The sequence below is a fragment of the Phocoena sinus genome, chromosome 11 (assembly GCF_008692025.1).
Source record: "Phocoena sinus isolate mPhoSin1 chromosome 11, mPhoSin1.pri, whole genome shotgun sequence".
In the NCBI taxonomy this organism is placed as follows: Eukaryota; Metazoa; Chordata; class Mammalia; order Artiodactyla; family Phocoenidae; genus Phocoena; species Phocoena sinus.
Genome location: NC_045773.1, coordinates 81,203,702 through 81,215,940, shown reverse-complemented (window position 1 = coordinate 81,215,940; position 12,239 = coordinate 81,203,702). Strand labels below are relative to the sequence as shown.

Here is a 12,239-nt window from a genome sequence, read left to right as displayed (position 1 = left end):
GATGGTGGTGGGTGGGGGGCGGCGGTGGGTGGGGGGCGGTGGTGGTGGAGGGGGGCGGTGCGACCCCCCCCTAGGGACCCGGGGGCGCGGCAGGGGAAGTGAAGATGGCGGTGGGCGGGGCGGTGGCGGAGGGGCGGAAGTGACGTCGCGCGGGGCGGGTCCGGCCGCGCACAATGGGCCATGGAGTTCCCGTTCGATGTGGACGCGCTGCTCCCGGAGCGGATCACGGTGCTAGACCAGCACCTACGGCCACCGGCCCGCCGACCCGGAACCACAACGCCGGCCCGGTGACATCTCAAACCTGCCCCACGGCCCTTCTCTCCCGGTTCCTCTCGAAACCTGGTCCAGGCACCACGCCCCCTTCTCACTGACTAGTGTCTGCTCCTTTTGATGTCCTGGCTCGCCTTTTTGGTGACATTTGATCCTAGAACTGGTGGGGTAGATTGGGGCTTGAATCTGTCACCTTTCATCCCTTGGCCCCATCGTGGTTCCAACCAAAGGATGTGGTTGACCTGCCCTTCCTGCTTCCCCACAATACTTCAAGGGAGGAGGGAGTGTACCACACTGAAAGGAGGTGTGGCAAAAGTTTGGGTTCCAGAAGAGTGGGGTGGGAAATCAGGTTGGAAGATTCCAAGGTAAAGGCAGAGGGCCTGAAGTACCGAACTGGGGTTGCGGTTATCGCCCAGATTCCCAGGGAGTGAGTGCCCAGGACCCTCTAATTCAGTGAGTATCTGACTCTTGATCTCCTCTCTTTCTGTAGTGTTGATCTGCAGCAGCAAATTATGACCATTGTAGATGAACTGGGCAAGGCTTCTGCTAAGGTAATGTGGAGTCTACATGGAGTAAAGGGAGGCCTCTCTGGAGACAGTTGGTAAGGGAGGCCTGGGTCCTGTGGAAGGGACTTGTAGAAAGTCTGTCTTCAAATTCCTGGCAGGCCCAGCATCTTCCTGCTCCCATCACCAGTGCATCAAGGATGCAGAGTAACCGCCACGTTATGTATATACTCAAAGATACTTCAGCTCGAATGTGAGTGCCAAATACCGTTCTACCCTATACTTAATTCCTCCCTCTCCCAGCCCCTCTCCCTTTTTTGACTCTGCCTCTTCCAGATAGCTGCTAATTATTGTTATTTTCCCCAACCTACAGGGCTGGAAAAGGAGCCATTGTTGGCTTCCTTAAAGTTGGATATAAGAAACTCTTTGTACTGGTGAGTGTCATTGGAAACTGAAAGTTCATGTACCTTGGCTCCTGAGAACAGAAGTGCTGGAGATTGGAAGGTGGCAATGCTGCCTGGGTCCTAGAAGATCTTTGTTGTTCTTTTACCTCTTAGGATGACCGTGAGGCTCACAATGAGGTAGAACCACTTTGCATCTTGGACTTTTACATCCATGAGTCACTTCAACGCCATGGCCATGGACGAGAACTCTTCCAGTATATGTTGCAGGTATTACTTATCTCTTCACCAGTTCATCCAAAATGGAGATCAAAGGCCCCTTGTCCTGAGTCCTTCCAGAGGCCCTGCCTCCCACCCTCCCACCCCCCATGTTCCCATATCCTTCCCAGGTGACTGGGTTCCTATTGGCCTGCTTTCCCCATGCCTGCTCCTACCCTGAGTCTCCTATTGCCTGCAGAAGGAGCGAGTTGAACCACATCAACTGGCTATTGACCGACCCTCACAGAAGCTGCTGAAGTTCCTGAATAAACACTACAGCCTGGAGACCACAGTCCCACAGGTTAGAGGTTTCAGAGAGTAGACCCCACTGAGCATTCCCACTGAATTTTTTTTTTTTTTTTTTTGTGGCAAACAAGTGGCACTTTCCATGTACTCCTTATTCCCTATTATATAGGACTTATTTTATACAGGTAAGTTCTGGGGGGGCAGGGTACCATCTCTCATCCTGCAGCTATTTCACTCTCACCTTTTTTGTGTGTGTGTGGTATGCGGGCCTCTCACTGTTGTGGCCTATCCCGTTGCGGAGCACAGGCTCCGGACGCACAGGCTCAGCGGCCATGGCTCATGGGCCCAGCCGTTCCGCGGCATGTGGGATCTTCCCGGACCGGGGCACGAACCCGCGTCCCCTGCATCGGCAGGTGGACTCTCAACCACTGCGCCACCAGGGAAGCCCTCTCATCTATTTTAATTCTTCATCATGGGCTGTTGTGTACACCCAATAATATGTTTATGCCCCAAACATAATCAGCTCATTTTCATCTCCTTGTTTTCACATAGACCATTACCTAGTCTATCAAGATTTAGTAAGGGCTCAGAATAATACGCATTCCCTGTCCTCAGGGAAATGTGGTCTATTTTGGGGAAGGTGGTTTGTTTATAAGTAGATGCAATATAATGGTGCTAATGCTGTCCATTCGTTCAACATATACATATTAGAGTACCTGGCACTGTTCTGGGCTCTAGAAAGACTTTATTCAATGAAACAGATAAAAGTCTCTGTTCTCACGGAGCTTATATTCTACGTGGGGAGACACAAACGTAATAAGTATATACTATGATTGATGATAAGTGCTCTAGGAAAACGAGAGCAAGTAAGAAGGCTTGGGAGTGCCATGTGAGGATGGGAGTGTGTGGGATTGCAGGTTTAAATGGGATAAGCAGGAAAGGCCTCACTGAGAAAGTGTCACTTGAGCAATAACTTAAAGAGGTGAGACTGTCAGCTAAGTAATATCTGGAGGGGGAGCATCCCAGGCAAAGGGAATGGCTAGTGCAAAGGCCATGAGGTGGGAGTGTGCCTGGAAAATTGGCTGGTGTGCCTAGAGCAGCATGAGTGAGGGGGGAGTGTGGTAGATGAGATCAGAGCAGTAATTGGGGGAGGAAAGACATTTAGGACTCTATAGGCTATTGCAAAGACTTTGGCCTTTAAATGAGAAAAGGAGAGCCATCAGAGGGCTTTGAACAGAGGGAGAATATGATGTGGCTTACTTTAAACCAGAGCACTTTGCCTGTTAAGAATAGGTAGTAGAGGAGTGAGGGTACAAGCAAGTTAGGAAGCAACAATCCTGCTGGAAAATGGTGGTGGCTCAGTCTAAAATGGTAGCAGTAGAAGATGGTAAGGAGTGGTCAGATTTTAGGTATCTTGAAGTTAAAGCAAATAATTTTTCTTGATAGACTGTGAAAAAAAAGAGGGAGTTAAGGGTGATCCCAAAGTTGTTGGCCTGAGCACTTGGAAGGATGGCATTGCATTAACTGATGGAAGGTGGAGCAGCTTTGGGGAAAAATAGTAGGAGTCCATATTGAATATGTTAATTGGAGATGTCCGTGATGAGTCCAGGTTGGTTACTTCCCTGGAGTTCAGAGAAGAGGTTCGGGGTGGAGAGTTTTCACCACACGTAGGGTACTGAAAGCAGTGAGACAGGATGAAACCGCCGTGGAGTGAGTATCTATAAAGAAGTGGTCCAAGCACTTGAGTCCTTGGGCACTCTTGGAAAGTCAGGAAGGAGAAGAAGCAGCAAATGCAGCTGAGGAGTGACTGGTGAAGTAGATGCAAACTTAGAAGTAAAGTGACCTGCAAGGCCAGTGAAGAAAGTGTTTGCAAAAGGCAGGAATGGCTTACTGAGTCAAATGCTACTGATCAGTGAGGTAAGAAGAGGTCTGGGAAGTGACCATTGGATTTAGCTGCCTGAAGCCACTGGTGTTCCTGACAAGCGGTTTCAGCACACTCGTGGGTGGAAGCCTGGATGGAGTGGCTTTAGGAGATTGAGAAGCTCAGAACTGGAGGCAGCAAGAATAGGCCACTCTTTTAAATGCTGCTTTAATGTGAACAGAAATAGAGCAAGAGCTAGAGGGGGATATGGATCAAGGGAGGGTTGATTCTTTTCAGTTGCATAAAAATGAACAGCATAAGAATGACTCAGAAAGAAAATCTGATGTCAGAGAAAGTGGGAAGAATTGCTGAAGCAGTGTCGTTGAGTGGGCTTGGGATTGGGTTGACAAGCGAGCCTTGGGTAGGAGCACGGATAGTTAATCCCTTGTAACGTGATTAATTGGTGTGCTTACAGAGGGGGCATAAAGTGAGTTAGGCTTGACTTAATCTTGAAAGGTGTTCGTCAGGTGGACAGAAGTGGGCAGGCTAAGGTGCTTTTCATGTAGGAACCAGCACGAGCAGAGTCAGAGAGATATTAATCTACCTTTCAGGGCACTGCAAGCAGTTTTGTTTGGCTGGAGTGCTGGGCATATGCTTGTTGGGGAAGGATGAGGGTGGGTGGGTTGGTAGACATTACAGCAGGAGATAGACAGGATCTCCTTAGACTGTGCTCCCAGAGTAGAACATCATTTTTCCATTAAGAGGCAGCAGAGAGCAACGGAAGAAACACAGTATCCAGCATCAAATGCATTACCCAGGTAACATGTAAGAGCAGGGCAGTATAGAGTGTAAATAATATTGGGTTGGCCAAAAAGTTCGTTCCAGTTTTTCTGTAACATCCGTCTGGAAAACCCGAACGAACTTTTTGGCCAACCCAATAACAACTGATGTTTCATGAGCTCTGTGTGGTATCTACATGCATTATCTCTGTTGATCCTTGTACATTTCTTTGAGGTAGTTGCCATTATTGACCCCATTTTGGGTTTATACAGATTAGTGACTTGACCAAGTTTGCACAGCTAATAAATGGTAGAGCTTGAATTTGAACCCATAGCCCCCTCTAATGACTACACTGTATTCCTGGCTGAAATGCCTCAACTAGAATCAGGAGTCTGGGACTTGAAACCCAGTTCTGCCACTTGTAGCTACTAGACTTTGGGCAAGCCATGTCTCCAAGCACATATATTTCCAGTTTTCCTGGGTATATACCTAAGAGTAGAATTGCTGGGTCATATGGTAATCCTGTGTTTAACTCTTTGAGGAAGTGAGAAACGGTTTTTCCACAATGACTGCAACATTTTACATCTCCATCAGCAATGTGTGGTAGCTCTGGTATCTTGACATCCTCACCAAAATTTATTTTTCTTTGTTCTTTTTATAATAGCCATAATAATGGTTGTGAAGTTGTATCTCTTTGTGTTTTGATTTGCATTTCCCTAATGACTAATGATGTTGAGCATCTTTTCAAGTGCTTATTGCCCATTTGTATATCTTCTTTGGAGAAATGTTTATTCAAGTCTTTGCCCTTTTTATAAAAATTAATTATTATTTTTGGTTGCACTGGGTCTTTGTTGCTTCATGCGGCTTTCTCTAGTTGCGGTGAGCGGGGCTACTCTTCATTGCGGTGCGCAGGCTTCTCATTGCGGTGGCTTCTCTTGTTGTGGAACATGGGCTCTAGGCACGCAAGCTTCAGTAGTTGTGGCACACGGGCTCAGTAGTTGTGGCTTGTGGGCTCTAGAGCGCAGGCCCAGTAGTTGTGGCGCATGGGCTTAGTTGCTCCGTGGCATGTGGGATCCTCCCGGACCAGGGCACGAACCCCTGTCCCCTGCACCCGCAGGCGGACTCTCAACCACTGCGCCACCAGGGAAGCCCCGCTTTTCATTTTCTTGATAGTGTCTTTTGACACACAAAAGTTCTTACTTTTGATGAAGTGTAATTTATTTTTTCCTTTTGTTGCTTATGCTTTTGGTGTCATATTTAAGAAACCATGTCCAAAGTCATCAAGATTTTCCTCAATGTTTCCTTCTAAGAGTTTCACAGTGTTAGCTCTTACATTTAGCTGTTTGATCCATTTTTAGCTATTTTTTGGTCCAAATTAATTATCTTGCATGTAGATACTCAGTTATCCAAACACCAGTTGTTGAAGAAGTTATACTTTCCCTATTGAATGGTCTTGGCACCTCTATTGAAAATCAATTGACCATAGACACATGGGTTTGTTTCTGAACTCTATTCATTCCATTGGTCTCTATGTCTGTCCTGTGCCTCTACCACACTATTTTGATTACTGTAGCTTTGTAGTAAGTTTTGAAATCAGGAAGTATGAATCCTCCCCAAATTTGTTATTCCTTTGTTAATCTTGAAGATTATTTTGGCTATTCGAGGTCCTCTGCAATTCAACTTTAGGATTAGCTTGTCAGGGTCTGAGATTTTGACTAAGTCTGTCAACAAGGACAAGAAGGCTGGCTTTCATTCCTCCCACTGTGGTTTTTCTAGCACAGGGTTCTATACGCAAGTATGTGCTGAGTGGCTGAATGGACAAATATATTTCGCTTGTTTCATCTTACAGGTGAACAACTTCGTGATCTTCGAAGGATTCTTTGCCCATCAGCATCGTAAGTTTTCTCACCTTGTGTGTGTTGGTCAAGCAGTTGGGGTGAGGGGAAGGAAGGAGGTGGATTCTTGGTCCCACGGGACCCCGCACTGAGGGGCACCACCGCTTCCTTCCTCACAGGGCCCCCTGCTACCTCTCTGAGGGCAACTCGACACTCTTGTGCTGCTGCGGTCGATCCTATGCCCGCTGGTAAAGCTGCATTGAATGGGTGGATCTGTAGTGCTGTGATGGCTAGTCACTCTGGAGGCCACTGGGAACTCAGTGCAATCTGTGGGCAGTTTGGGAGCATTCTAAAGCAGCCCAAGTCCCCAGCAGACATTACCCATGTCCTCTGCCCTCATGGGAGCTCAGTGTATTTATATTTGGCAAGACTTTCAACTAAGCAAGCTCATCGGAAGCCTGTTTGACAGTTGACAGTGATGGAGCCTCTTGCTGCTTCGGGCCCATCAAAATAGGCCAGAGTCATGTTCCTTCGTAAACTCCTCAGGCTTCTGTCAGCCAGTGAGGGACAGGCAAGTGCAGTCAGCCCTTCCATTTCCAGTCACTGAATAGTGACATGAATGGTCCAGAGCTTAAATACCAGTTTTAGAAGATAACACTCAGAATTTGTAACATTTCCAACCAAATAATGAAATTGATCTGGAGAAACCATACCTAGGAGGTACTGAAATGCTGCCCAGGTTCCACATTCCATCCTCATCCACACACATGCTCCCTGCCAGGCTGAGCCCCACCCCTTCCTCCTTCTCAAGGCCGAGGGGCACAGCCTTCTGCTGGCCGTGCTGTGCGCATTTGCACAGAAGGGCCCTTTGCTGAAGGAGCTGGCTCTGTAGCTAGCTCTCTCACCTCCTCGGTGGCCAGGAAACAGAGTAACCACCACCCAGACAGCAATCTCTCAACAGTGATTAGCATCCACCAATGTCAGGCACGGAGAGGCAGTTCAGATCCGTGACCGGCTCTGCTTTCTAAGGCTTCCCCCATCTAGCTCCTGCTGACCAAAGCTGTGAGGGAGAGAGAGCCAACAAGGACGGTGAGGACCAGGTCCACACGGGAGGGACCCTAAAGTTTAAGTGGATCCGCTGGGCAGTCTCTCATTTGCCACGTGTGATGGAGAAGGAACCTCTCGAGAGGGAAAGGGAGGGGCAAGTGGAGAAGCGAGGAGGCTGGAGACAGGGCTGGGACAGTCCGTTAGCCTCCCATTTACTCTGTCTGGTGACTCCTTTCCAGGTGTCTGTGTTTTTACCTCATCCTTTTTTTCCCCTTATAAAACGTAAATCTCTTTCTATCTTTGCTCCGGAAGGGGAGGTTTTGCCCCACCCCAGCCTCCCCTGACCTCTCCAAAGCAATTCCTGATTAACCAAGGGCTTTGTCCGTCTCATCTAGAGGGACCTGGGGTCCTCGGTGGCCCAGCTGGGACCATTCCACTGCCCCAGAATCCCAGGGGGGCCTGACAGCGCCCACTGACAGTAAGAGCTCGCCTCCCTTGGCTGCCCTTCTCTTGCGTCTCCCAGGCCCCACAGTCTCCCCCAGATCTTTCCCCCCAACTCTGCATTCAGCCTACTCCTTCTGGCTCTCCTCAAAATGCTCCAGCCTTCCCCCCGAATTCCCTTTTGGTGTGATGGCAGTGCCACAGAGCTGCTTCTGCGGTGGAGCTGAAGTCTCCTTTCCCCGGAGGAACTGTGGTGTCAGGGATCAGAGGTTTGGGGTTGTGGGGGTAGTGAAGGGGTGCACAGTATGCCTCCTAATGCTTACCTTGCCTGTGTCCTCTCCACTGCCAGCTCCAGCAAGGAAGCTGCCACCCAAGAGAGCAGAGGGAGACATAAAGCCATACTCCTCTAGTGACCGAGAATGTAAGACTGGGGTAGGGGGTCTGGGCCTGGGGGGGCCTTAACCCAGGGGAAAGATTTGTTCTCTCTAAAGGCTCTGATTTCTCTTTTTTCTACTCTAATCTTTGCTGTCATGACTCTCTTCCCTTTCCTTTTTCTTCTCTGTCTTGCTCTTTTTTCTCCCTCTCCCCAGTTCTGAAGGTAGCTGTGGAGCCTCCCTGGCCCTTGAACAGGGCCCCTCGCCGTGCTACACCTCCAGCCCACCCACCCCCACGCTCCAGCAGCCTGGGAAACTCGCCAGAACGGGGTCCCCTCCGCCCCTTCGTGCCAGAGCAGGAGCTGCTGCGTTCCCTGCGCCTCTGCCCCCCGCACCCCACCGCCCGCCTTCTGCTTGCTACTGACCCAGGCGGCAGCCCGGCCCAGCGTCGCCGCACCAGGTAATAGGAGCTGGAGGGTTAGGGAGTGTCAAGACTGTCGGACAGGGTGTTAGAAATGGCAGAGGGCAGTGTAAATCCATCAGAGACATGAAGCAATAGGACAGGAAGACTGGAGAGTCCTGAAACCTTTCAAGAAGAATATATTGGAAAATATTTATGGGAGTGGTCTGGAAATAAATTACAGTGAAGGAGCAGAATAGGACTTTATGTAGAGTCTAGGGAGTCTAGTTTAAGGGAGAGCTGGGAGGAAGCACAGGAAGAACACAGATCCGTTGGGTGGGTGACTGAGCCTCTAAGATTGGGGAAATCATGGTTTAACATTTGCTGGGAAGGGGCAGGATCTCTGACACAGTTTGGGGAGCCACCAGCCCTGGGTCAGTGCCTTGTGTGGCAGGAGCCCATCCCGGCAGGCAGAGAGTGGGCCTCTCCTTTTTTTCTCTCCCCAGCTTTCTCTTCACCTCTGACTTCTCTTTCTGTTTTTCTCTCCCCTCCATTTCCCCTCTCCCCTCCTCCTGTCCATAACATCCTTCCACAGCTCCCTTCCCCGCTCTGATGAGAGTCGATACTGACAGACAGCTAAGCCTCTCCCCTCCCTGGGAGACCTGGCAAGGGCAGAGACTCCCTCCCTGAGAACCCCAGACCGGATCTTCCATTGTATCCCCCAGCATCCAGGGGAACCTGACAGAGCCCATAGGATTCCCTCTTCCCCTTTCTTGGACAACTGGGTTGTCAGGGTCCCAGATGGCCTAATGCTTTGTAGCTTTTCTTACCATAGAAAGCACCCGCTCTCTCCTAACTCGGGCTCTGAACACTCTCCCACAGACAGCCCATTTGCTGCCAGACTTCTTGGTCGGGCAGCTCCTACTAATTATCCAGAGAAGCATAGTCTTGCTTGCAGTCAGATTCTAGAACACCATGGAAGGTCCAAGGGCCTCCTCTACCAGGGAAACCTTTTAAAGAGTCTTGTCCATGGAATGAATCTTATAGTCCCACTACACTGTCTCCTGGTAGCTCTAATACTGCTTCGTGCTACCGACCACAGCTACCCTATCAGCCTGCTGACGCCAGCCAGTGAGTGAGCTCTGCTTCAAAGCAGTCCAGTCAGGTAGGACAGGGACTTACCAGCTCCCCAAGGGATCCACTCAACATTGCCAAACTCTTAATTTCCACATGTTGTGTGTATGTGTATCTGTCAGGGGACCCCCGAGCTGATGTCTGCTTTGAGGCTCCAGACTCGCCACACTTCTACAGACACCACCACTTCCCCTGGGTCCAGGTTCTGTGAGGGAGTTTGTTTCTTGGCAGTAGATCCCAGCAAGCACCCTAGGATCACTCTTAGCCAAGTTTCAGAAGCTAAGCCTGAGTCTCAAGGCTCTATTAGCTCCTGGAATACCCTCTCGCAGCCATCCCTCCCCGGTCGCTAGATGCTGATAGATTCCTGTCTTGTGAGATTGTCTTGAGATGATGGGGGAACTCCTCCTCTGGCCTTCCTTTCTTCTTTCCTCCATAGCAAGAACCTTCTTCCCTGCTCCATACCCAGGGTATAGAACATCCTTCCCCCTCCCTACCCTCTGGATGTGTGCTAGTTGATACCCCTACTGTATTCCCGAAATCCTTGGGAGCAGGATCTCCCTCTCTTCTGACTCATTCCTTTTTCTTCTCCCTCTCAGTGTTGTCTGAATAAAGTGTGAATTCTTTTGTGTTTTTTAAATGGACATTTTCAATGATAAAAACTACAAAAGAAAAAAAAAAAAACACCAAACAAACCTTAAGGTCTCAGCCTCGTTTGTGCGTCACCCCTTATTTTCCTGGGATCTCAGGATCTCTCCCCCTCTCTCCCTCACCTGTGAGATCTGCAGATCTTCCAGCAAGGAGCCTTAGAGCTCCCCTTGCAGGATCTGGTGTCTGCCTGTCCCCATCTTCATTGTGGGATCTTCTGCGGATTGTCTCCTCTCATGTAGTCGCTGGATCCCTCTGTGTAGCCTTCTATATCTACTCCTCCATTCTCTCCAGAAACCTCTAGCTCTCCCTAGTCACTTCTACCCTTTACCCCAGGCCAGCCCTTGCTGAGATGTTAAGATTTACTAACATCTCTGGGATCCACTAATTGCCTCCTGATAATAGTCCCCTAATTGTTTCCTGAATTCCTCTTCCCGCTAGTTTCCTGGCCTCTCCCTCACTAAACCCTTGGATCTCTTTCTCAAGACAGTCCTTTTCCTAATTCAGCCTTACCACTCCCTATTTCCCTCTGGCTGAAGTATCCTAAAATTAAGGTAATCATGTTTTCCAAACCAAACATCAGGGCACCTTGTCCAACAAAAAAATATTTTTTTGCGTATATGTGAATCTGGTTGTGTGTGTGTGTGTGTGTTTGGCCGAACCACGCGGCTTGTGGGATCTTAGTTCCCCGACCAGGCCCCAACCAGGGATTGAACCTGTGCTCCCTGCAGTGGAAGCATGGAGTCCTAACCACTGGACCGCCACGGAATTCCCCTGAATTTGTTTTTATGACATGGTTTGGAGCACATTTGGCCTTACTTTTAACACATTACCTCAACTAGGAGTAATAAAGCAGCAAGTCAGGACTGCTTCAGAAAACCTTGGGGTATAAAATGAGCTCCCTTCCCTTTTCTGGGGCACAACTTGATTAAAATCCCATAGGAATGATAACTACCCCTCTCTCTCTGTTCCTGTGCTGTTCCTTTTATTATTCTCCTGATTCCTCCATACCCACTCATCTTTCATCCTGTAGCCTTTTCCCCATCATCTCACATTTCTTCTACAGCAGGACTCCCCCAGGGCTGGTAGCCCAAAGCTGCAGCTATAGCCGCCATGGGCGGTTGAATTCCTCATCCCCCAATACAGGTAAGTTATTCATCTCCTTATCCGCAAATCAAGTAGGCCATATTCACTACCTACTCCAGCCTTCCCATGCACATGCCTGGTATTCCCACAGGCAACCAAGAACTGAAGCAGGGGGAGCAGGAAACAGAGAATAGGTGAGGTCTGACCCCCTCCCCTACCAGCCTCGCACCACCTCTGACTCCTTTCCTAACATCACTCTCAGCTACTTCCTCCTCCTAAATCTCACTCTCTGAACTGGACACCAGCTCCTCCCACAAAGCCTTCCACCTAACACCCTACAAGCCTCTTTCCCCATAGGTTCGACTCGAGTGCTTCCCTTTGGCAGTCTCTGAGGGGTTTCAGGTTTGGACATAGCACTAATGGTTCCAGCCTCATACCCCATCATACATCCTCTACACAAGAGCCAGTCAGCCCTTTAAGAAGCTGTGATTTTAATTCTCCCTTTAGTACCCCTGTAACCCACTCTCCATCTCCCACCTACTAGGTCTGCCAGTGAGGAGCAGGTCTTGTCACAGCATGGGTCTCGGCAGGAACCCATGCACACAGTTCCTCCACAGGCCCAGGCTCCACCAGCCCAGTCCTGGACAATGGGTGGGGATATGTTCAACGCTAGGTTCATTCGAAACTTGCAGGAACGTCGCAGCACCAGGCCTTGGTGACCGCAGCCCCCTCTCACACCTTCAAAGTCAGTATTATTTCTCTCTCACACAGGACCTAGCCAAAGCCCGCCCTCACAATGGATGTATTCATTCATTCATTCATTCGACAGGCTTTATTATAAGTGCCAAGTCATTTGTATCTTATTTTTAACCACAGCAATAAAGTATTTATTTTTATCACGAGAGGTACTGAAAACCGCGATTGTCATTATTTCAATCCCACCCGTCACTCTTCGCGC

General features: G+C 49.3%; 1 protein-coding gene across 6 annotated transcripts; it reads left to right on the top strand.

The window, feature by feature from the left end:
• Positions 1-160: 160 nt before the first annotated feature.
• ATAT1 (alpha tubulin acetyltransferase 1) lies at positions 161-12,196 on the top strand. 6 transcript variants are annotated; one of them, XM_032648497.1, is made up of 13 exons: positions 161-287; positions 761-821; positions 935-1,026; positions 1,147-1,207; positions 1,331-1,444; positions 1,632-1,733; positions 6,169-6,214; positions 6,334-6,402; positions 7,992-8,063; positions 8,233-8,476; positions 11,262-11,341; positions 11,433-11,475; positions 11,826-12,196. In XM_032648497.1, exons 1-13 carry the CDS (start codon positions 181-183, stop codon positions 11,998-12,000), a joined length of 1,266 nt encoding a protein of 421 aa, XP_032504388.1. In that variant the 5' UTR covers positions 161-180; the 3' UTR covers positions 12,001-12,196. The 6 variants fall into 6 exon arrangements, with proteins under 6 accessions (XP_032504388.1, XP_032504386.1, XP_032504390.1 ...); XM_032648495.1 differs by lacking the exon at positions 11,433-11,475 and having other exon boundaries at positions 162-287; positions 11,826-12,183; XM_032648499.1 differs by lacking the exon at positions 6,334-6,402 and having other exon boundaries at positions 162-287; positions 11,826-12,181.
• Positions 12,197-12,239: the final 43 nt, after the last annotated feature.

Excerpts from the sequence above, each read along its gene's own strand:
- ATAT1 (XM_032648495.1), top strand. The coding sequence starts at position 181 with ATGGAGTTCCCGTTCGATGTGGACGCGCTGCTCCCGGAGCGGATCACG. Across the intron at positions 1,027-1,146 it reads AAAGATACTTCAGCTCGAAT|GGCTGGAAAAGGAGCCATTG; the intron begins GTGAGTGCCAAA and ends CCCAACCTACAG. Across the intron at positions 1,445-1,631 it reads TCTTCCAGTATATGTTGCAG|AAGGAGCGAGTTGAACCACA; the intron begins GTATTACTTATC and ends TATTGCCTGCAG.